At 43.3% G+C, this 25,618-nt stretch overlaps 1 protein-coding gene across 5 annotated transcripts in view; it reads left to right on the plus strand.

Annotated features, from left to right (window-relative positions):
- The window catches only part of LOC119649762 (regulating synaptic membrane exocytosis protein 1), a 692,290-nt gene that overhangs the window by 451,016 nt on the left and 215,656 nt on the right, over positions 1-25,618 (plus strand). For all 5 annotated transcript variants that reach the window (XM_038052056.1, XM_038052057.1, XM_038052059.1 and 2 more), the window contains one exon: positions 748-901. In XM_038052056.1, coding sequence (XP_037907984.1) covers positions 748-901 — 154 coding nt within the window. The remainder of the gene's footprint in view (positions 1-747; positions 902-25,618) is intronic.

The following is a 25,618-nucleotide window of genomic DNA, read 5'->3' on the forward strand; positions in this document are numbered from 1 at the left end:
GGAAATACCTGCTTTGGACGCCCTTTTCTTTCTGGCATTGAACAACCAAAATGTTTATACACTTTGCATTTAAATTGGTCTCAAAATTGCAATTTTTCATGTTTATTCTTTAAACTGGCAAACATGACCTTTTCTCAGTCATGTAAGCCGTAGTTTGATTATTCTAACCACTCAGGTAAGAAAAATCGTAGAAGACTTCAAGAAGATTTTTTTTTCCAATTTTGTTCCCAATACTGTAGCATGATTGCACCGCGCTTTGTACAATATATAATACATACGTTTATATTCGAGTAAATTCCAAACTCTTTGGTGAAATGATTCTTTGGAAGAATTTAGGAGATGTCGAAGAAAGGGTTACCTTCAAAAGATCTATTTGAGGACTTCGTTGAAGATTTACGCAGTCGAATTTTAATATGCTTGCGTTGTTCCCAATAAATTCCAATTTCTAAACCGTATTTTATTTACTGCATTAAACTTGGAGTCTTCTAGGACTAACAGATTTTATCAAAGAAAATTCCCAAATAATGGACAGCAGCTCTGGTGTAGTGGTTGAGTTGCAGACGTATTCATTTCACTCTGTAAAAAATTGTACATTCCTGGCAAGCCCCTGCTGTTACTTGCCATGTCCTTCCGAACCTTGCCGCACACTGGGTTTCCATTTATTTTTCCACCACTATATTGTAAAATTGCAAACATGCCGGAAATTCACGTTGTATTTCATGTTCCCTTGCCATATTTTTCTTTCAGATGGTTGCACCAGAGGAGGCTGCAGCACAAAGCTCACCAGATGCCACATCGCTTTCTAGTAGCGCGTCATCAGCTGCAACCGCTGCAGGAGGTGGGACCTTTGGTCGACTTAGACAAACTATTTCGTCGTCCCTTCTAACAGCACAGGATAAAGGTAAGCGAGCATTTTTGCTGTTGTACTGAGAATACATAAACCCTTCGAAGGATGGTTAAGGAAAGAGCGTTTCGAAATACTTGGTCTTTCAATTTATGTGCTCAGCCTTCTCGATATACGTTCACGCTATTTGCACATTTGCACGTAAAGCTGGTTGCTACGAAAAATTCAGACTGCGAAATTGGAAGTATTCCTGAAAAATGAAACGAAAGTGTACAAACATAGGCACGTAAATACGGTTTGATATTGACATCACATAGTACGAGTATCTATCATAAGTCAGCACGAATTATACATAGAATGACAATGTGTTTCGAAAAACTTTCGACTTTTTTTGTTTCACATTTATAATATATAAAGTTTGCTCCCTTTCCTTTCAAGTTGGAACTAGTTTCACTGAAGCTCTAAGCGTTATATTAATAGCGTTTTGCTAGTGCATCCTCCTACTTCTACGAACGCACCTAGAAGTTCATCCAACAAAAATAAATCTAACTTTTTTCCAGTTTTGGATATATTGCCCAACATAGGCGAACTTCTAAGTGCCCAGTACATACGAGTACAGTGGCATTGTTGCGGTTTCTTTTTTAAGGTTCCTATTATCATGAAATTTTGTTGAAGCTTTAGGACTGTGAAAATTCGCCCGTGCAGTAAGTGGCAGAATTTAGCAGTGAAAACAGGAAGAGGGATGGAAATCCTCATATATCCAGAACAATGTAAACTTTTTCTCATAATAAGGTTACGTGGAGCGTTAAATTGAATGCCTAAATTAGTGCTTGGTGGAATTAACTTTATTTTTGATAGGTGTCGAAATTTGTAGATCATTTTTGCTCAATTAATATGCTCAAAAAGTTGCAAAATTCTAATTCATGATACAGATTACAATATTGCAAAATTAGTATCAATTCTATTGTGGACCATATTGTAACAAAATAGTGTTTTCTGTGAAATCGCTGAACCTTGAAACTCAGAACGCACATAGAAGCATAGTATTATACGAGGGAAGGATGAAAGACATGCCGGTTTGGTGGCCAGGTCCACCAATTTGATATCATTCAGAGCTGCATGGCGCCCTGGTCTACGCCATCGTTCCATGCGGGTAAAAAAGGATGCGTGATCCGGTACACCGTTGCATTAAACCGTTGTTGATGGCGAAAGGATCTCGCGAGTAATCCTGCTGCTTTTTTGTTGCCTCGCATATTGCATAGGGTCAGTCAAAGTCAGTCTTATCAACTTGGTCGGGATACTCAATTCTCTCATGGCCGTATGCAGTTTTACCGTTACTATGCTGTCATAGGTGGCCTTGAAATCGTTGAAAACATGGTGCAACTGGCCATGTTCCCACAGCTTTCCATCCCTTATCGCTGAGATAAAATCTGATCTGTTGCTGATTTGCGTGGAGTGAGATCCTTTTGGTATAGGCCAATGATGTTCTGGGTATATGGGAATACCAGCAAGATTGCTCTTATACTTTATATATTGTACTCGGCAACGTGACACCTCTGTAATTGCTGTACTGAGTGATAACCCCCTTTTTATGTTTGGGACAGATAATGCCCTGCTGCTAGTCGTCAAGCATTGAATCACTCTCCCACACTTTAATCACCAGTTGATGAACCCCCCACATCACAATACTTGACCATATGGTCGGAAATCAGATTTCCTTTTTTGTCTTGGTATTATAAGCATCGAAGTGTATAAGGTTCCATCCTGCTGACTTCTACACTCTATGCAGTTCGTGCCTGGTGCCCGCGTTCTATGAGAGTGCAGAATTACCCGGTATGTAGCATCCTGTTGTTCCGACTTGCGACTGGAGCCAAGTACGTGTGTGGTCGTACCGATGATAACGTTCTTCAAGTGGTTGTGTGTCTGTGCATCCTCATCCCATTTATAGGTGTTACTGAGGGTTATGTTATTGATCGCTTCAGTTTTGACTCTTACCAGATGGTCACTGGGGATTCGACGTGGTGTTGTTATCCGAGCTAGGAGCACCATGCCAGCGAGAGTACTGCCCGAATCTACATTGGCATGCCTATATGTTCTAACATTCGTCCCCATGAGAAAATGTGGAAATCCTTTGCTCGTTGTTGTTGCCGGGCTCATCGTTGTTGAGTTCGTCCAGTCCGAGGCTGTTTTAATGCTTTTGTAACAATTGCTTTTCGCGTAGGTTTGCCATCCTTACCAAAACCACATAGCGACCAGTTGTAAATATAATAGATCACTGGTAAATTAGTCGTATGAAAACGATGCCCATAGCAACCACATAGACCTGCACCAATTGACTGTCCTGATGAGGGCGGATCTTTCTTGTTCAAATGAGGATGTTTATTTTTGAGTTCTTCGCCTAGCCGGCATAATTACGAAGGATAATACTATTCAGTAACTATTTTTCCGTTTTTCAGGTAATTAGTAGACGATTCCGCGTGCACTTCAGAAAATTGTAGTCACATCCTTCACGGCCGATTTCGCCAGAATTGCCTTCTCCGGAGCTTATTTACTTTTAAAAACCCATTGTTATGACTGTTTCCTTGTCGCTGAAGTCTAACAGTGTATAAAACCGTATCCATATGTAGTGGACAGTAATGCGCCGATGCAAAAGCTTGTCGGGTTTCCTTTCCACCCTATAACTGAATTCTATAGGACTAGATGGATATCAGCAACGACGTGTGTAAAAGTACCCTACTGCCTAGCGAATTTCGGTTGATTAGTCAATAGAAATTATTTATTTCTAGTTTCGTTGCTTTTTCGCGTTCCCGCATCTTGTTGTTGCTCCTCCAAACTTCTTCTGTTTTTTAGATGCTTGTAGATCCTCCTTTAATTGCTTTACCACCGAAGAATGTCGTATATATGGTACTCAGCGACCTGATATCTCTATAAATGCTGCACTGTGTGATATCTCCCTTTTTATTTATTAGATCAATAATGGCCCTTTGTCAGTGGTCAGGCATTGATTTGCTGTCCCACACCTTGAGCAGAAGTTGATGAACCACTTGGTGTATTTGGTCGCCTCCATATTTAACCAATTCGGCTGTAATTCCATCGGCTCCTAACGCCTTATGGTTTTTAACCCGATGAATTGCATGGACTGTTTCTTCAATACTTGGCGGTGGCAGAATTTGTCCCTCGTCTTCAGTTGACGGACCTCCAACGCGCTGATGTTCAGTAGTTCATCAAAGTACTCAGTCCATCGCTCAACTGCCGGAAATCAGATTCCCCTCTTGGTCTCGGCAGGATGAGCATCGAGGTGTGTAAGGCTTCGTCCTCCCGACTTGTTGGTAAAACTTGCGCGCCTGATGCGGTTGCTCCCTGTACTTTTCGAGTTCACAAACTTGTTGGTTCTCCCAGGCTTGCTTTTTCCGTCTGTGTTGCTTCTCGATGGAGTTCATGATAAGTCTCTCCGCGTCCCCGCGTTCTTTGAGAATGCAACATTACTCAGTATGCGGCATTCTTCCGTTCCGTAGCTAACTTACATTCATCGTCAAACCAGCCGTTCCTACTCTTTTTGCGGCCAAGTATGTTTGTGACCGTATTTATGATAACCTTCTTCAGGTGATTACGAAGATCATTTGTAGATGCTTCATGTTTAGGATTTCTACTGACTGCAGTTATTGCGGCATCCATTTCACTCTTATATGTGTTGCCGAGGGCTGTGTTATGGATGGATTCAGTGTTACCTCTCACCTGATGGTCAGAGGAGAGGGTTATTCGATTGTTGTTGTTATTCGATCTCGATCACCATGCCAACGAGATAGCGATCCTAGTCTATATTGGCCCCCCTATTTATTGTGACAATCTTCAAAGCTGAAAGGTGGCGACGTTCGATCAACACGTTGTCAATTTGGTTGAAAGTGGTCCCGTTTGGAGACTCCCACGTTTGTTGGCCGCTTTCCGCGCAAACCAGGTACTTCCAATAACCATTTCATGTGGCACTTTAATTGAATAATCCGCAGTGCGTTATCGTTTGTGTTTTGATGTAAGCTATGTGAACCAACGTATCGCATTAATAAGGGCTCCGTCCCTACTTCGCTGTTAAAATCCCCAAATATGATTTTGATATTATATCTGGCACAGGCTTCGAGGGTTCGTTTTCTGCCTCGTAGAGGCTCTGAACGTTAGAGAGGCGTGAACGTTAATGAGGCTTATATTTCTAAATTTGCCTCGCAAGCGCAGAGCACATAGCCGTTTGCTTATGTTTTCAAAGCCGATAACAGCCAGTTTCATTTTTTGGCTGACTGAGAATCCTACTCCAATCAAATGGTTCACTGGATGGCTACTATAATATATGGTGTAGTGACTCTTGTCCAGGAAACCGGTCCATGTCCAACGCATCTCCTGTAGCGTTATTAAATCAGCCCTATATTGGGACAGCCTATCGACTAGCTGCTTGGCAGCTCCATCTCTAGACATCTCTCTACAAGGAGCGCACGTTCCATGAGAAAATGCGCAAATCGTTATTCTGTTGTCATAGCCGGGTTCGTCGTCGTATTATCAGTGCAGTCCGAAGCTCCTGTTGTGGCTTCGTTACAAGTTGTTTTCCGTGTAGGGTTGTCAGCCCTACTCAACCCCCAACCTGGAGGTCAAATGGATACAATTTGTCCCGTTTTGAGGCGCGGAGACTCGCCTTCATCCTTCTTCGTCTGCAGCTTTTTGTTAAGAAAGAGCTCCTATCGGTCGCCACGTGGAGGTGGAGATAGGGTTTGGTAGTAGAGCTGTTGGTGTTGGTTCAGCAGGCGTTTCCCAGGTTTTATGCTCCATCGTGGGTACCAATTCACGTTTCGCCCTGGGACCTATTCTATCCTTTGACTTTTGAGATGAGCGTTTACCTTAAGTAATATGTGGGTGGCCCTTATTTCTAAACTATAAGAAAATTTATAATTACAAAATAATTTCGATTAAAGTATATATTGGATATGCATTAGGGACTGAGCCATTGCCTAATGCGTCCATCAAGGTACTTCTCTGCAAAGAGCAAATGAAATGTGTTGTTGACTTACTAACTGGACCTACATAAGTCCACTAAAAATATTCAGAAGCCGGATAGGGGCCAGGTAGACCGAATACTTCAATGCTTGTACTTACTTGGCGTAAGTAGTAACGAAAAGTTGTCCCAACAATTCACTTTGCCGCTTAAATACCTTTTTTCTGCATAGGGGTTAGTTAAGATAATTGGTTTTTTTCAACCGTTTGGATCTTACAAAATCTACCAGCATATCGGAAGTTTACCTTTTTTGACTGAATGTAATGAAATTTCGCTCATAGACTATTGACAGGTGCTACTTAATCATGCTTAATAGTCCTATCTAATCAAATCTAGGGATTTCTCGGCCCATGAATATGCAAAGACATCGGTGGCACGAAATACATCCAGTGACTGGAAATAAACAATTGTATTTGCTAAATCAAATCCATAAGCAATGTATTTGCCGCACTAAAGTGCAAGTAGAAACGACAGGGAAGTCACCCAATGTGGAGAACACTACCTCAGATAAATCCAAAACAGGTACCGCTAATATGGCTTGCAGCAATGATTCATATTCAGCCACGCTAGTTGGATGTGGTCGGTTAAAACTTGAAACCAATTACATTCTGAAACAAGATCGAGCCACGATTAATGGATTTTAGATACACTTAAGCAACACAATGTCATCATAAATCAAGATAGGTCATCCTTCGAAGACAACGTTTCTGTCCATATTGATGCTCACTTTTAATTATGTATCTATTTATTAATCATTGTACATCAACCTTATATTCTTTTTAGTATTAATTTAACCGCCAAATACTACTTTTTAGGTCACTTGACTATTTCCAGTTCATTTAACGCTAAATTTGTTCGTTCTGCAAATTGCTGGCTTCGGTGGAGAACCGTACCTCAGCTGAAACCAAAAGGGTTTTAGTGAGGAACTAGGCGGTTGCTTCCCTCATCATGGTTGCTGCAAATCAAAATGGTCGTATCGGTCTTCTTCCTGGCTGGGTTTCTCCCGAGAAAAAAGCTTTAACCGGGCGAGAGAGACTTTCTTCAGCGTGCCTCCGACCTGAAGGCTGAAATGGTGTGTGCGTCACTCGAAGACCTCGCAGGCCGCAACCGCCTCCAGGAATCATCCTGATTTGGAGTACGTGCAGGAGTTGAGTTCTCTGAGCATATCGGCCATGCTTTCGCGTGTTTGGCAGTTGGTGGCGGTGGTGTTAAGGCTCGATCTAAAGCCGAGTACAGGATCGCTCTACACGGCTTGTAACAAATTCCTCGCGATTGGCTGTCCGGAGGCGAAGTAGAACTTGCGATGCGCTTTCTGCGTCCTGTGAAATCTCCCGAACACTTTATTGGTTAGTTGCTGATACGCGGTTGGCAAGTGTCGTTTAAGTCATAGGAGTTTGGAGGATTGGAACTGCATTTTGTGGTCACTGATTATGATTGCCGATAACGGGAAGCGTAGAATTCACTCTCGAGAGGGATGTTGAAATGTTCAGACTCACAGCAGGACGCGAACATCGTTTAAATATACGAAACAAAACTGGAGGTTTCGTAGCACAATGTCAATGGATCTCTAAAGGGTTTGCGCTCATTCAACTTGTATACGCTGCCGTTTTCGGAATGTTTTCGGAAGCTGCAGGGATTTGGGGATATGTCTTGACCAAGTCCAAAGTCGAGAAAATACAGAAATCTGCGATAGAATACGTGAAAACTTGTGGGTGAATGGGGTATCAGTCTGAAATCGTCTGATCGTTTAAGCGTCTGTAATCAGTGCAAGATCTGCAAGGGTCATTGGTTTGAGCACAATGTGAAGTAGCGAAAATCAACAGCTGTCCGAAGGTGTGGAATACAGATAACAACTGTCAGAAGGTCTGCAACGCTTAAGAAATTCTTCGAATTTTTTCCGCGCAACTGTCAGCTTCTGCGGTGGTAGACCAGTAGAGAGCCAGCTGTACATGGATGTGTTGCTGAATATCATCTCTAACTGCCTGAGAGAGATTACAATCGGTAGTGTTGCTGCGGTATTTTTGAAGAATTTTGCGAATACGTGGGTGGGTGGACGGTTTTTCAGCAAACGAGAGAAAGCGTGTTGGCCGTTCAGATGGCACATTATTGTGATAAATGTGTTCTGGGTAATTTCTCGTAATAGTAATTATCTATACAGAGTGTTTAACTTTATCTTCTTGTACTCCCAATGTCAAGCTGTTACATTTTTCTAAAAAACTTTGATTGTGAGGTAAGTAGGTAGGTAGGTATCAGTGGCCGCTCCCAGGAGCCCAATTAGCGCTTTGGTGTGCCGTTTTGATGCCACAAACTCCTAAGACCGTGACTGTTGTTATAGGAACAGGGAAGCGGAGTCCAGCTGGCTCGGATCTTCAGAGCCAGCCCGTAGCATTCACGAAGGAAAGCAGCTCTCCGACCCTGTAACTATAAATCTCACTGAGGTCCCCAAAGAATGGTTTACCCAGTATCCGCAGCCTGACTCGAGCCAGAGTCGGGCAGTCGCAGAGAAAGTGCATGAGGGTTTCCCTTCCTTCTCCGCAGCTTCGGCAATGCGAGTTGTAGGGTAAGCCGAGCCTAGCGACATGGTCCCCTATGGGCCAGTGCCCCGTGGAGACCGCCGTAATCTTGAATGCATTTGCACACGTCTGGCACAGGAGCTCTCGTGATCGGGCTATGTTATAAGCGGGCCAAATTCTCCTTGATTTGGCACAGCTTGTAAGCCTTCGCCATCTCAGGCCCGCGGCTGCTAGGTAATGCGAGTAGACTCGGCCCCCGACAGCCGCCAGCGGAACACCGACTGTATTCCTCGAGGGACTGCCAAGAGCAGAGCCTTGCCTGGCCAATCCGTCAGCCCGCTCATTCCCTTCTATGTTCCTATGCCCGGGAACCCAGAGGAGAGTGATCTTGAGCGTGCCGCCCAGATGGTTGAGCGTGTCTCTGCACTGCCCCACCAACCGGGAAAATGTCGTCGTTGAGTACAAGGCCTTGATGGCCGCTTGGCTGTCGGTCAGAATGGCTATGTTACGCTTGGGGCTCGAATCACGCTCCAGCCATCGACAGACTTCCAATATCGCCAGTACTTCCGCCTGGAATACACTGGTGAAACCTGGGAGACCATACGACTTGGATACACCGTGTGTATTCGAGAAAACCCCCGCGCCGCCTCCATAGGCCATCTTTGATCCGTCCGTAAAGAATACTGTGTCATAGTCTTGCAACACGCCGCCGGTCTTCCACTTTCTCGTGAAGTTCAGCTTGCGTGTGACATTGTCCGTGGGGGATGCCCAGATTTCTCGAGGTATTTCATCTAGAATGTTGCTGTGGCCGTAGGACTTCGCTGCCCAGCATCCGGACTCACGTAGTCTGACGGCACTGCACGCTGCAACATATTTGATGTGGAGGTCAAGGGGGAGGAAATGCAGGAGTACATTGACAGCATCTGCCGGGCAAGACTGCAGAGCCCCCGTAGCACCTGCACACGCGGTTCTTTGAATCCTATTAAGCTTCGTTCTATTGTATTTCTTCTTCAAAGCCTGCCACCATACAATAGATCCGTACGTCAGGATCGGACGCACTACAGCGGTGTACATCCAGAGAACCATCCTCGGTCGGAGACCCCATTTCTTGGCAAAGGTTCTCTTACAGGCATAGAAGGCTATACAGGCCTTCTTAACCCTCAGTTCTATGTTCAACCTCCAATTTAGCTTAGGATCCAGGATTACACCCAGATACTTCACATTAGAGGAAAGAACCAATCTCTGTTCATTCAGCCGTGGTAGATGGAATTCAGGTATCCTTGTCTTGGTGGTGAATAGCATCAGTTGCTTTTGGTTGGGTTTATGCTGATTGTGAGACTGTTTAATAAACTCTAACTCAAAAATACTCCACTTGACCACTTCAGAGTTTCGTCCGCACTCCTCAAGTCGCTTCCAATGAATTACTCATTGTAAAGGATATACTATGATTACATTACATTCTTCTTCTTTTTCTTTAGCCTGTGTCCCGTTCACAAGCAATCGGTTGCGCCATTTTTCTATTAAAGGCTTGACCTGGATGCAGTCCCCAGGCTTCCAAATCCTTATCCAACATATGAAGCTATCATTGTTTCGGCCATTTACCATCGATTTCGATGTTCAGGCCAATAATGAATGCTTGTATTCGTGAATTACATGACCATACCATCGAAGACCCCTCACTCGTAATTTTCCCCCGATCTTTGCAACTCGCTATCGCTCGCGGATATCCTCCAATACTCATATCCATAAAAGCCGACAGGGCAGACGACAGTGCAGATTTAAGACGTTCGTTGATATTTTGATTATAGAGCACAACAGTTGTGGAACGTTACTTCATCCAGGTTGCGTTAATGCGTGAAGGAATTTCATAACGTTCTTCATTGGCTGATGGTATTGATCCGAGATATCTAAATTGCTGAGCTGCTGGGCAGGTCACCGCCACGGACAGTGATAGTGCCAAAAGTTGAGTTTTATTGAAATTCAACCTGAGGTTTTGATACACCCGCCACACTTCGAAATTTCGTTTTCGGACCATCGTAGAGCAATCGAACCCAGCGCACAAGTTCTTATGATACTAGATAAGAATCCTTTCTCCAGTTCCAGAAGTTCAATGTAAAAAGGGTGACGCTTCTCACGGTGCTTCTCCATGAATAACGGCGTAGCGTGTATTGCCTCATTAGTTACCCAGTTCTTGACAGACCCATCTTTATTCACGGTTATTTGAATGATTTCGCGAATACGGTTGCCAAGAAAGCGTTTAAGAATATGCTCGGTATGGGAAAGCAACCAAAACGGTAATTTGAACATTCTGCTAGACTTCCTTTCTTTTTCCATATTGGAACTGTGGTACTTCCCTACTAGTTAGACTGTGTTCTACCTTCTTGAATATTGAATATTGAAAGATTCACTGAGCCACAGTTTTGGGTCCCAGCTATTCGCTTTCTAGAGATGTGATGTCGTCAAATCCTGTTACCCCGATTTCAATCTTTTTATTGAGGACGACTTCGCGGATAGGAGGAATTGCTCTAAGTGCCGGCAGCGCTTACGAAAGTGGAAGTTGAACAAATTCTTCAGTTGAAATCTGCTTGAAGTATTCTTACTATCACGGTTCGACGGTCGGTACGCAAAGTACCGTTCTTGTCATAAACGTCGCCTTTTTGTAAATCGATATGGATCTCTCTCACCGTTCGGAGTGTAAAATTTCTTGTAAAAAGTTTTGTAATGGGCCGCTCGGATGACTGCGATCATTTTCTTTCCCGGTTCAATTAGCCAACGTTTTATCGTTGAGAACTTGTGGTTGAGGCGTTCCTTTTCATTTGAATATCCGCATTCCAAGGCCATTTTGTGGATCGGGTTACCCCGAGGGTTGCATAGGCCGCTTTGTGGATCATGCCTTTAACTTAGTTCCACGATTCTTCCACATTAGTAACCATTGGTAATCGCGTGAGTTCATTATTTCTTTTTTCCCACGAAATCGCTAACATTTAATACGCGGCGAGCGCTGTTTTATAGCAGGCTTGATTCATAAGACAGCAGTCTGCGGGCGATGATGGGGTGCGATGGTCTCATACGAAAGTGCTGCAGTTAGTGACGGTGGTGAAATGTCGGCGTCTTACGAGAATATATTTGATTTGCGTTTTACTGTTCCCATTATAAAATCTATGAAGATAAGACAATGTTTGACGAACCATGCATTTACAAATTCGAGGTCATGGGTGTCCGAAAACTCGGCTATTTGCTCGCCACTCTCATTGCGCACTCCAAACCTTTTTCCGCAATAGTGCCAATTGCCGTCTGCCTTTTCGCCCACATGACCACTAAGGCCGCCTGCAAAGATGATATACTATAATCATCAGCAAGCATGTTGCGGGTCTTTGCATCGAGAAGTTGCCAGAAGGCATCTTTCTCAGCATTAGGAGCTTCCTCAGCTGGTTATCAAATCAATGACCAAGATTTTACATGTCTTTTTCACCGAATATGGTTATGTGGGATATCAGCTGAAAGGGCTCATTTAGTAATTTTCGAAAGTAATCTTATTTCTGATATTGGGTGAAAAAAGGGCCCAAAATGTATGTCTCGAAAAGTGCAACAGGTCCTGTTCTCAGAACTTATTCAACCAAAGAGTCTGAAAAAAATCGCAATGATGTACTTATGCAAAATTTAGGCCTCAAAATACATCCCACTCCGATACCTGCGAAATAAAGTTAATAATAGCATTACAATAATTTGGAAATTTACGCGAAACCCTCTTTGAGTTCATCCTAGAGGTACAACATTTGGTACCGTCATAAGAAACAACGTAATTTTGGAAAATTTGGAAAAAATACAACTATTATTAACAAAGTTATAGAAGTTCAAAAATTTGTATTTCACGTGAATTTGTTGCAACCTGAGACGTGTATCCATGGTGATCATATAAAGTGATCTAATACGAACTGCGGAGTTGGGTATATCAAGGAATATTTAACATTTTTAGCAATGTACTAATGGAGAAACGTGCATAGGAAATTTCCCATACAAGATGGACACACATTGATACCCGAAGCGTCCGGTATTCCGACTTGTTTTATATTGGAACCAGATGGTGTTCCATCTTCCCCAAACGTTGAAGAGCTCAGTGAGTTTCGTTCATAGCTTTACGCTTTCCAGAGTTCAGTTGTGATGTCGTTGGATCCTGTTACGTTGTTGATTTTATTTGTTCTGTTGGGTCTTCAATTTCGGTGGCAGTAGAAGCTGGATTTGCGCTAGATCTTGCAGAAGTGATAGATGAGGAAACTCTTCTGTTAAAATCTGCTGCAAGTATTTCCACCATCTGCAGCAATCAGAGGTGTTCAATATCCCATATATGTTGATGTCAATTTTTGACAAAGCCATACAGATTTCTCTCGCCGTCCTCCGTATACGGAGAATAAACTAGCATAGGCCTTCATAGTGGGCTGCTCGGCTGAAAGCGACCGCATTGTTTCTCGTTTGGCATCTTCTATGTTTGAAATTAGTTACCGGTTTATCCACATGAAACTTATGATAAACGCACTTCATCTCACGAACCTTCATTCGAACATCTCCATTCTAAAATCAAGTATCTAGATTGTCGTTTTGCTTATGGACCCAATAGTTTTTCCTAGCTTTGTTGTATTTCCGTTAGTGGTTCCCAAATTTTAATTTATTTGTATCGGGAAAGTTTTAGTTCATGCAAAAAACTGTTTTTGCAAAAAATATTTTTTGGGAGCCATGGCCGACCGACTCTTTCCAGCTTGTTCTAAATTGAATGTGTTAGTAACACAATTGTTTGGTATGCCACACTGTATAAAGAAGGCCTGGACTGTTGAATGGGATCCCCAAGTCAACCAAGTGAAAACTATACAACGAGGGCTTCAATCTTAAGATATTTTCGAGCTGCCCTATCGGGGTCCTATCGAAAGAAATTTATCATTTCGCAATAACTTATCTGTGTGAGGATAGTCATCAGGTTAATTGGTACTATCAGCTGGAGGAAGAAGGATCGTTACTTCGAACATAGCAATTCAATAAAAATGCACTTTCTTCAATTCCATACATACGAGGAAGAGAAAATCCTTCATATACCAAGATGCATTTCGAAGTTTAAGCCAAAGGTTTACAAATCCCCTATGCCTTTTGTCGACAGCGAATTAACTTACGAGTGAGCTGCCATTAGAGCACCCTTTTTCCAAGAGTACCATATTCATATGCAGACATGATTACAAGTGACACTAATTATTTGAAATTCTTGTTGAAATTCCAAAGTAATTGCTAAATCACACCTCACCGCCTTTGATTCGGCTTTACAAAGTATCTCAATTACTCGTATATATCCAGACATGTTAATTACAACCACTTTGATCCCAAATGAGATTTCATATTCTCAACGGCGACAAAACCAAACCATACAGGTATGTTAACCAAGAGTCAAAGTTTTGGATCTAATTTATGGCAATCTAATAAAAAATTGAAATTACGCTAAAGTGCTTGCAAATTACAGTCGTTTCTAAATTCATGTGTATGTATAACATTACTTGTACTGTAAAAGCACAATTTCGGCGTAATCTCCACTTAACTCGCCAAAGACGGAGTAAAAACTATTTATAAAGCCTCAGAAAAGTATCATTTGCCATGCAACATCACGACGAACAACCTAGCAAATTGGTCAAATGTTAATCCACCCCCCCAGATTAGAACCCATGCTCCAGAAACTAGTCAACTCATTAACATGAATAATTAACGAACCTAATGAAGTTTGTGTGCACACCAGTCATCACCATGGGTTTTTCTCAACATCTGGGAAACTTAATCAAGTAATCCTGGTCTTGACGCCAGTGCGACGACAACTTTAATCCTAGTTTTTGCATATTATCTCTGGAAGTTTGTTGCCTCAGCATATAGCCCAAGATATCGTTATTTGACTTGCAGTTTGGCGGAGCATGACTTGCTTCGAAACACGTTTATCCAGTCAACTTTCAAGTACGGCCCCTGCCCCTTGCGGAGATGACTAATTTTTCGACTGTCGACGGTTATACCACAAACTATGCCGCCTAAAGTGTGGAAAGAACAAAGTAGAGCTTTTGTTAGTCTGGCCCTCTCCCTGGATCATACATAAATGGCAACCTAGTTGCGAAAATGTCCTTTAAAAGTGGCTATCGCCGCTCTCCTTAACATTTGATTCTATCTTGAACTGCTTGTTAGCATGGTAATTAGAAATAGCGTCTGGTCCTCGACGATGAAAGCAGCTTTAATCAAGGACGCAGTCACGGCCGGGGTGTTCATCGTTGCTACCAAAGCAACCTTTTTGTAAACAGAAACATGCTAATTTAGTAAATTGGCTGCTGCTTAATACATTTAGATTAGCAAAGTTGTCTGAGCGCACAGAGCACAGGCGGGCAAATTTCTTTATTCATTTGAAGCATCTTTCGTGGAAGTTTCAGCAGGGGCTGCAAGTAATAAGCTCCCACGCGGTAGGCACCACTCCCGTCCCTTATTCATTTTGCCAGAGTCACGCTTATGCCAGAGGGAAACTGGGGCAATAAACATTCACTAGAGGATGTGTAGTGGTTATGCGCTTATTTATAACGTGCAGCGGGAGTTACTATAAAAGCAAAAACAAACACAGAAATTGCTTTGTTCTCAAATCATTGAGGACATGCATGATACAGTGAATGAAGATGTTGGCTCCTCATTATTTGAGTTTTTTGTAAATAACTCTGAATATGTGCAGAGCGAATGGAAAGTAATGCAGAAATAACGAACTAATATAAACTTCGTTGAATCAAAAGTGTCATCTACTTCGGGAGACAGTATGGCATGAGGGATCGTCCCTTTCCATTCAACATTGCATCATGCTTTGCCTTCACTTTTACCGTCAATGTTGAATGTTAGTTCTCCCCCAGGGAAAGACATTGGTGGATACCAGGCCATGCATTGTATGCCGTACCATCTCACTAGTAGGACTTTTTTAGGATATGGTAGTTTATTGATCACGGTCACCATATAGTTGGAAAGTTGTAGATATTTGCGGATGTTTTTTGTGAAAGAATCACATCTCGCAATGACTTTTTAATAGAGAGTGGTAAAAGGTCTGCGAAAGCCTTGATTATCTTTTTGTGTCAGTGAGGTGTTGAAAAGTTCATCTGTAAATGGGACAATGGAAATCGAATAACTACAATGGAATTATAGTATTAACGTTGATAAGGTACAAATCTCTAAGGTCATACCATACATATCGTATATTAATATAATAAAATTGACTAGTTTGTTGCATTTAGTTTTAGATCTAACCGAGAATGACCCCACAAGGTATTGCAGGCGTGGAAATTTTACCCAGAAAAATCAACGCATGCGATACTAGAACTGTTGGGGTGAGACGCTATGGTAAGCCCCATGACTTTTTTTTGGTTAGAGGGAAGCGTTTCTCGACAACATGTCTTTTCTAACATCATTGGTTCAGGGAACCCCTTACCGTCCGATCCCTCTGCCGGTCGAGTTCAATCTCCTTCGTAGTAAGAAGAGCCCGAACATAATGCGCAATACGATTCCAGCTGCCAGCGCTCTTCAGCATCTCTTTGACAATGTTGTCTGGAGAGAGCTCCCCTGTGTCTGCATAAAGCTGCTGGCGGAGCCCATCCCACCTCTCGCAAGAGAAAAAGGTGTGTTCAGCGTCATCCGGCACTCTATTGCAGAACACACAATCACGAGATCGCGCCTTCCCAACCCTGTGCAGGTAAGACTGAAAACCTCCATGCTCACTTAGAAGTTGGGTAAGGAAGTAATCAATCTCACCGTGCTTTCTGTTCAACTATGGGTCTAATTTGTCGATGAGCCGCGCAGTTCACTTGCCCCTTGGCTCATTTTGCCAAGAAACTTGCCACTCGTTAAGGGTGCGTTGACGTTCTTCACGGGCAACCACTTCTCTTAAGTTTTCGCCCTTACGGCGATAGATAGCTTTGCGCTCCTTGGCAAGGAGAGCAACGGGGATCACTCCCGCAATCACCATCACAGCCGGTTCGGAGACAGTGCGATAAGCAGACGCCACTCGCAAAGCTCCCCGCCTCTGCACTTGAGCTAGGCGTTTACGATGCACCTCCTTGTCAAGGGCATCAGCCCATACCTCCGCACCATAGAGAAGGACGGACTGCGTTGCTCCCATGAGGAGACTTCTCCTAGTTGATATAGGGCCGCCCACATTCGCCATTAGCCGACTGCTTTGATTTGCTCGAAGAAGCTCATCTTCGAGTCGAGCATTAAACCAAGGTATTTAACCGCTGGTTTTGACTCTATAGTCAACTCGCCGATCGATATGGGACGCAAGGTCGGGATTCTCCTTCTGGTCAGGATGACTACTTCGGTTTTCTCCAGCGCAAGGTTGAAACCGTGAGCAGTCATCCATCCGCTTACCCGTCGCATCAATATGCCAAGTCTGCTTTGCGCCTGTTCAACAGTGCGTCCGGCAACAAGTGCCGCAACGTCGTCTGCATAACCGACCAGGCGCGACTCTTCAGGCATATCGAGTCTCAGCAGACTATCGTAGGAAGCGTTCCAGAGGTCCGGCCCTAGGATGGATCCCTGCGCTACTCCCGACGTGATTTCCATCCTCCTCTGGCCCTCTAGCGTCTCATAGAACAGGGAGCGGTCTTTCAGATAATCCCTCAATATCCGCAAGAGATAGCTTGGCACGCGAAAGGAGTTCTCTAGTGTGCCCAGCATATCTGTCCATCTTACGGAATTGAAGGCATTTCTGACGTCAAGCGTTATGAGGAGCACTATCCGTCGAGATCGGCGGCTGTGCGCCCCGGCTCGATTAAACGCATCTACGACCTCCATAACAGCATCCACTGTAGATTTCCCTGTTCTAAACCCGAACTGCCTTGCGGATAAGTCCCCGGCAGCACGGATCGCTTCAGCGAGTCTACCCTTGATGAGCTTCTCGAGCACTTTCCCGGCCGTGTCAAGCATACACAGCGGTCGGTATGCAGACGGGAGCTCCGGATCTCCTTTACCCTTACGGATTAACGCGAGTCTGGCCACTTTCCAGTGAGAAGGAAAAATGCCCTCCTTCAAGCACGCGTTGAACGCTTCGAGCAGCAATTCTGGCCGTTGGCGGAACACCAGTTTATAAACTTCCGCCGGGATGCCATCAGGGCCTGGCGCCTTCCTGTTTTTCATAGTGAGAACCGCTTCTTCGAGTTCTCCCATTGTGAAAAGGGGGCAATCCACGAGGCTTTCCGCGCTGTTTACATCAACCCGTACAGGGTGTCTGGGGAACAATGCCCGCACAATGCGGTCCATCTGGTCGGTGCTCAGTATGCAGGGCTTCCGCAGAGCCCCGATTTTCCGAGTGACAAGCTTATAGCCAAGTCCCCACGGGTCATCATTCACCTCATTAACGAGATTTTGCCAGCCGCGAGCTTTGCTTTTATTTATAGCGCTGCGGAGTCTCCTTTTTGCTGATCTATATTGTGCCTTTATGGCACATGCCTCCTCGTTGGCGTACAAACGTAGTGCCAAACGGCGGAGCTTATGACACTCCTTCCGTAGGTCGGCAATTTCCGCCGTCCACCAGTACATAGAAGGCTTGTCGCGCCTGGGGCCTCTCCGGGGCATGGAAGCCTCACACGCCGTCGTTATCAGATTCATCACTGAATTTACGACGGTGTCAGCTGCGACACCACCACCCCCCGGAGTGCCCCCCAGTGCGGCCCTACCTGCTCGAAGAGCTTCGACGAACCTTCCGATGTTCACCTTCGCGACATTCCACACGCAGGGGGAACGTCGTGTTGGTGCTCGCCGGCAAGTAGCGTCAAACACTTCGAACGCAATGTACTGATGATCACTTGCCGAGAAGTCTTCTAGGACTCGCCACCCGTCCACCGATGATGCCAGAGATTCCGACGCAAAAGTGATGTCGGGAATGCTTCCTTCACAACCTGAGCGCCGAAACGTTGGCGTGGATCCGGTGTTTAAAATTACGAGTCCGGTTCTCGCCACCATTTCCAGAATCCGTTTCCCTCTGGAGTCTGATTGAGGCATGCCCCATTCAAGAGCCCTGGCATTAAAATCACCGCCAACCAGGATTCGTCCCTCCGTGCTCGAAACGGCGTCCTCCAGAGCATCAAGCCGGCGTTGAAAGTCCGGAATCGACTCATTCGGCGTCAGGTAAACGCTAAAAAACGTTATCCCTAAACACCGGATCCAGGCAAATCCGTCCCCCCGGCCTTCGGCAAGAACACGAAGTCGAACGTCGTCCCGAACCCAGATGGCAGCGGTGCCCGATAAGTCCAGATACCATGAGAACGGGTCCTTGTTTCGGTATTGCTCGCTAATCAGCACTAGATCAGCATTTACTTCCGCAGCGAACTGCGCTAGCAACTGGTGAGCGGTTGCACTCCGGTGCATGTTAATTTGCAAAATGCGGATCATGGCGTTCGCACCCTAGCCCTCTCCAATTCCACCCTGAAGATCGGACACCGTCCCGAGCCCGCAGTGTGTGCGACGCTTTCGCCAGACGCACCACGATCCCTGCAGAGAACACAACTCTCGCTTTCCTTGCAAGTCTTCGCTTGATGACCCGCTTGGCCGCATCTCCGGCATGCTGTCCTCCTGCCCGGACCCTTGCAAGCTGCTGACGTGTGTCCATAGTCCAGACACCTGTAGCACTTGGTGAGGACTATCCGCATTCGTACCCTGCATACTACCCATCCGATTTTGATTCTCCCGCTGTTAAGGAGTTTCCTCGCATATTGCTCGGAGACATCCACCACGGCAAGTTTTTGGCCTCGAGCATTTACAGAGGTAATAGCTACCCGGGCATTGGTTACCTCTGGACATTCACGCTTTAGCGCCTCCTCTACTTCGACCTTTTCTGTGAGGCAGTCAAGATCCCGTATTTCCAGAGAGCACATGGGTTCTAGGCTGGAAACAAGGGCCTTCTCCCCCAATAGCCCCTTGACCGCTTCGCAGAACGTGCTCTTGTTGGTCGTCTTTGGGCCCAGTTCGACGAGAACAAGGTATTGCAGGCGTGGAAATTTTACCCAGAAAAATCAACGCATGCGATACTAGAACTGTTGGGGTGAGACGCTATGGTAAGCCCCATGACTTTTTTTTGGTTAGAGGGAAGCGTTTCTCGACAACATGTCTTTTCTAACATCATTGGCAGCTTTTACATTCAGGTCCCTCTGTAGATCCCCATTTCTTATGTAGCAAGGTTCGTCCACAACAATTCTAAATAATGTATTTTGGAATGCATGAATAAATTTTAAAATTTGTTTTGTAATTTGCTTTGTTCTAGTACTCACTAGAAGCTTCTAATACAATAATAATATAATTTATTGTCCATAATTCAAATAATACCTGACACCTTATAATACTGAAGGGTTCAGTTACTTCTAACTTACGATTTCCGATTGAGCATATTCTCATGATTTTTGATTTTATTTTTATATATGCATAAATATGTCTTAACCTACTTAAGAATTAGTAACTAGTCCTAAACAAAATTGATCAATTCAAAGATGTTATTAGGGGGTTGTTTACAACAAATAATCCGTCAGAATCTTCTTTCGTAAATTTATCAAATTTTATGTTCTATAAATCAACCTTTCCTTCCAAGAATGCAGTGCTAAAGAATTTCATCATCAATGATGCAGCAACCGGTATCCGGTCTAGACCTGTCTTAATAAGGAACTCCAATATCCCGGTTCCGCCGAGGTCCACCTATTCGATGTCCCTAAAAGCTGCCTGGTATCCTGGCCTAGACCATCGTTCCAACTCAGGTAGGGTCTGCTTCGTCTTCCTTTTCTACATTACCCTTATAGACTTTCCGGGCTGGATCATCCTCATCCATATGAATTAGGTGACCCGCCCACCGCAATCTGTTGAGCTGGATTTTATCCAAAACCTGACGGTCGTGGTGTCATTTATAGATTTCGTCGTTATGAAGGCTACGGAATCGTCATAGCTGTTATTGGTTGTGGTTTTCGACCCTAGATAGGAGAAATTATCAACGGTCTCAAAGTTGTAGTTTCCTATATTTATTCTTCCCATTTGACCAGTACGGTTTGATGTTGTTGGTTGGTTGGTTTTTGGTGCTGACGTTGCCACCATATATTTTGTCTTGCCTTCATTGATGTGCAGCCCAAGATCTCGCGCTACCTGCTCGATCCAGTTGAAAGGAGTTTCTACGTCTCGTTCTTCCCATGATGTCGATATCGTCAGCAAAAGCTAGTAGTTGGGTAGACTTAAAGAGGATCGTACTCCTTGCATTTACCTCAGCATCACTGATCACTTTTTCCAGGGCCAAGTTAAAAAGGACGCATGATAGTGCAACATAACTCGGTATGCAGCATTCTTCCGTTCCATTGCTAGCCTACAGTCATCGTCGAACCAGCCGTTCCGACTCTTTTGCAGCTGGAGCTAAGTATGTTTGTGGCCGTGTTTATGGTAGCGTTCTTCAGGTGATTAGCAAGATCATTTGTTTATGCTTCATATCCAGGGTCTCTGTTGACTGCGGTTATTACGGCAACCATTTCACGCTTATAGGTGCTGCGGAGGGCTGGGTTGTGGATGGCTTCAGTATTAACCCTCACCAACCTCAACAACCATTTTGTGTGACACTGCTAATTTAATAATTCGCAGTCCGTTATCATTTGTATTTTGATATAAGCTATGGGAGCCAACACATCGCATAAATATATTATCATATCTGGGAAAGGCTTCGAGGGTTCGTTCTACTGCCTCGTAGAAGGTATCCTTCTCCGACTCTGAAGCCTTCTCTATAGGAGCGTGAACATTTATGAGGCTTAAATTTCTAAATTTGCCTCGCAAGAGCATAGTGCATAACGGTTCGCTTACGTTTTCAAAGCTGATAACAGTAGGTTTCATTTCTTAGCTGACTAAGAAACCGGTCCTAGTCTAAAGCATCTCCTTCAACTCTGTTACATCAGTTTTATATTGAGACAGAGTGTCGGCTAGCCGCTTGGCAGCTCCCTCTCAAGTCGACTCTCTACAGGGAGCGCACGTTCCATGAAAAAATGCGCAAATCGTTATTCCGTTGTTGTTGCCGGGTTCGTCGTCGTATTATCAGTGCAGTCGGAAGCTCCTGTTGGGGCTTCGTAACAAGTTGTTTCCCGTGTAGGTTTGTCAGCCCTACTCAACCCCCAATTTCGAGGAGCAGTTGGTACGATTTGTCCCGTTTTTAGGCGTCTTCCTCTGCAGCTTTAAAAAACAGCTTAAAAAAGAGCTCGTAGCGGTCACTACATGGAAGTGGAGATAGAGTTTGATAGTAGAGCTGTTGGTGTTAATTCAGCAGGCGCTTCCAAGGTTTTATGCTTTATCGTGGGTACCAATTCAAGTTTCGCCCTAGGACCTACACTACCCTATGAATTTGGAACGATTTAATTTCATTTGAGCGATTTGCAGTTTACAGTGTAATTTAACAGAAGATGAAAAAATTCCAGCTGCGCTCTAAAAAAATGGCAAAACATTCAAATAGATGTAAATAACTGCGTAAAAGTACATTGCAAAAGTAAAATTATTGTTTTGTTATGCACTGATTATTTTTTGAGTAATACTACACAAAACTTGGGGAATACATCAAAATCGTTGTAATATTAAACAGTAGATTTTGTAAAGTTACTATAGTTTCAGCGTTTTCAATATTGAGGTGATTTTATAACCAAACTTTTCGTATAAAATCACACCAAGATAGAATGTTATCATAGTATACTCTTGGCATTAAGTTATTCTCCTACCTAGGGTCGAAAATCACAACCGATAACAGCTACGATGATGAAATCCGCGCACGGTTATTGGCAGCTAACAAAGCCTATTTCAGCTTACGGAAACTGTTCCGTTCGAAACGTCACACCATAGGCACAAAGCTCTTACTGTACAAGACAATGATCTTGCCAGTCCTCATGTATTCCTCGAAGGCTTGGGTCCTTAGAAATAAAAATTGCGAACTCTTGGCCGCGTTCGAGAGAATAATTTTCCGAAGAATTTTTTGACCCCTACATGAGGATGGACGTAGACTACATAGTGACGAAATCTATGAGCGATACCATGACCGTCCGGTTGTGGATAAAATCCGGCTCAGTAGACACCGGTCACGGGTCACTTAATCCGTATGGATGAGGATGATCCAGCCCAGCAAGTCTGTAAGGGCAATATTTATGGTAGAAAAAGCAGACGATGCAGACCTGCCTGAGATGGAGTGATAGCGTAGGTCAGGACGCCAGACAGCTTTTGGGGATATCGAATTGGTGGACCTCGGCAGACCTAGACTGGATACCGGTTGTTGCGCTGTTGAGGATTATGATAAATCAGTCATTCATTGTTTGAGACTTGATATTTGCGGACGTAATCGCCAAATGGTCAAGTGGACCACATTGCCATGAAGGTATTTATCACGATACCTGCCAAATGGTAGTAACTATCGATGTGTTTAACTTAACTCTCACAACGTCAACCTTCCATGTACCTCTAAAAAACTTCCAGCCCAAGTACGAATGTTTAATGAATATTTTCATTTTGCGCATATTGGGTAAAACATGGATTAAAATACACTTTTTTGAAGGAAAATCGCGCTATACTGTATATGTCACAAGAATACATTTAATTTTACACCCATTTGAGCATATTTGATTATCACATTTATAGTGTAAATTTTCAAAATACACTAGCGCGTAATTTTACTTCTATATTATGAGGTATTCGAGTACCTCACGATAATTTTATATTAATATTTTTTAGAGTCTGGGAGAGTATTTTAAAATTTAGTAGCTTGACTTCTAGTAATAAGTGGGTGTAGAACTATAATTAAATTGTTAATTTTTTTTAAAGTTTGGCTGATATGCTGCTTGTAAGTTAAAGAGTGGTCAAATGTAAATCCACTTAATGTAATGACCCTGTGCATAAATTAGCAGTCGTAACATAAGGAGCGGATCTGCGTTTCATAAAAGAAATGACTTCTTTCTTTTCTTTGTTAATTTTTATTTTTCACTTTTTATAATACTCTGATATGATTCCCATAAACTTTCCATTGATAAATCCCAGTAATATTGCAAATTTCACATTTTTGGGTCGAGAGAAGCCGTGAGTATATCCTTGTGGGACATCTGCCTAAATAATCTAGGTCTTTGAAAGACGACCATTAACACCCTAAATGATCTTTCTGTAAAAAACTCTCAATAATATAGCAAGGGCAATTAATCTTGATGAGCCTATAAATTAAGCCCTACCCTGCTGAAAGCCTTTTCTATGGCTAGCGATATTAAAAGCACAGATTGTGTTGCATTGAATGAAGATATTACATAGGTGGTGGATTGCCGAATGTTTCTGGCGAAATCTAAAATGCTCATTTGTTATCAATCCTTTATTCTCCACGATAGACGCTTTTTAATGATTTTTTACATAATTTAGATAAACTATTGAGGATACTAAGTCTGAAGCTACTTGCCAAATGTAAAGGATTTTGCCCCTTTAAAATCGGAGTCACTTTCGCAGACTTCCATGCGTTTGGGAAATATTCAAATCTGATACATTCATTGAAGAAATGCGCTTTTTTACAATTTTTTAACTCAACTGCTGAGAATCCGGACAGTTTAGGCGTAGTTGCTTCAATTACATCCCATACATCTTCTGTTTTTATCAAAATGTTTCGAATATGTACAGGCCTAGGAGTGGTTTTATATCCCACGATTTTGTTTCCAACATCGAATTCTGTAGCATCATAAAAGTCAAAATTTGCACAAAAGCTTTTTGCAAATGTCTTCACTACGTGGTTCGCGTTTTCACTGTTGTAGCAAATATTTCGCTGTTTTCACTGTTGTATCAAATATTTCGCTGTTTTCTTTAACCACCACAATAATTTTATTCCTGTTGTCTTGTGCAAAAATAGATCCACCGTGCGTCTGCCACACGCACTTTTCACAAAAATGGCTACACTAATTTAGACAAAATTCGGTGGACATATGGGAACTATGAAATCCCATGTATGCAATGAACGGCATCAATTTAAGCGGAGTTTAAAGGGAGGGTTTCCATACATGCAAAGAGGGGTTGTGAAAATTTTGTTCAGCTTATGTACCCGTGTCAGGTATAAGAAGAGTATCAATTCGTACTTTCACAAGCATATTTTAGTTTCAACGTAAAATGGATTAGTGAGGCGTCGAAATGTGCACATTCAAAATGAGACAGCACTCATTTTCGGAAAAAAAGCTGAACAAATTCGCATTTGTTCCGACATTTGCTCAAATAAACTTAATAAAAACCCCTTTACGTTCATCCTAGGAGTACCACAGTGTTGAGGCATAGAGGATCGTATGCCACGAAATACTGCAAAGTTTCGTGGAAATCCGCCCTTTAAAATCAAAGTGTCGATCTGTCTGCATATCTGTCTATCACGCGCACTATTCTCAAAAACGACTATACCGAAATTTGGTGGGAAGGTGGGAACTGTGGAGCTCATATTTGGTGAAGTAAATTGCACGTTGAACTTAAGGACGAGTTCCCAAACACGGGGGTGCAAACTTCTTTTTCACCGAATATCGCCACCTGAAATATCAAATGAATGGTTTAAATATTACTGGTAGATGGCCTGCGTGAAATTCACTTAGCATTTCGGAGGAAGAACAAATATTTGGAATGCTACAAATTGCCGCACCCAAATTCGATGGTGATGCCTTTTTGTTGAATAGAACGTATGCTGTGGTATCCGCAAATAAAAGGGAGATTGGATCATAGTAGAGAAAAGTATTGAAAGTATTACACCTCTTATTGTTTTTACACAGCCCCAATCTGTATGCCCGTAGTTGAGATATTCACCGATTAAAAAGTTCATTATTCTGGGCGCCTATTTGCTCTATCTGGCTATATTCAAATTTGTGCAACTCGTCAAATTTAGCTAAATGTGGAAAGTAAGCTACCCCAACTTTACATGTGTTCCATCCATTTTTTTAACATCTAAACAAGCGATGTTAATATTTTTTTTTGAGAATTGTGGTGTCCTAAGTCCGCATCATCTTCGGACTTACCAAATGGGGAGGAACTTACTCCCCCTTTTTTTGGTCCACAGACCCCTCGTTTAGGGCTTAGCACCCAAACTTTAAAAAAATGTCAGGCGATGACAGCTTTACGGTTTCTTACCAGGGCAGAGTCAAATCGTCAGATGCTGCCTCACCTCTACCCTGGGAGAAACGTGACCCAAGCGACTCGCAGATCTTA

This window comes from Hermetia illucens, chromosome 2 (genome assembly GCF_905115235.1).
Source record: "Hermetia illucens chromosome 2, iHerIll2.2.curated.20191125, whole genome shotgun sequence".
Classification (NCBI taxonomy): Eukaryota; Metazoa; Arthropoda; class Insecta; order Diptera; family Stratiomyidae; genus Hermetia; species Hermetia illucens.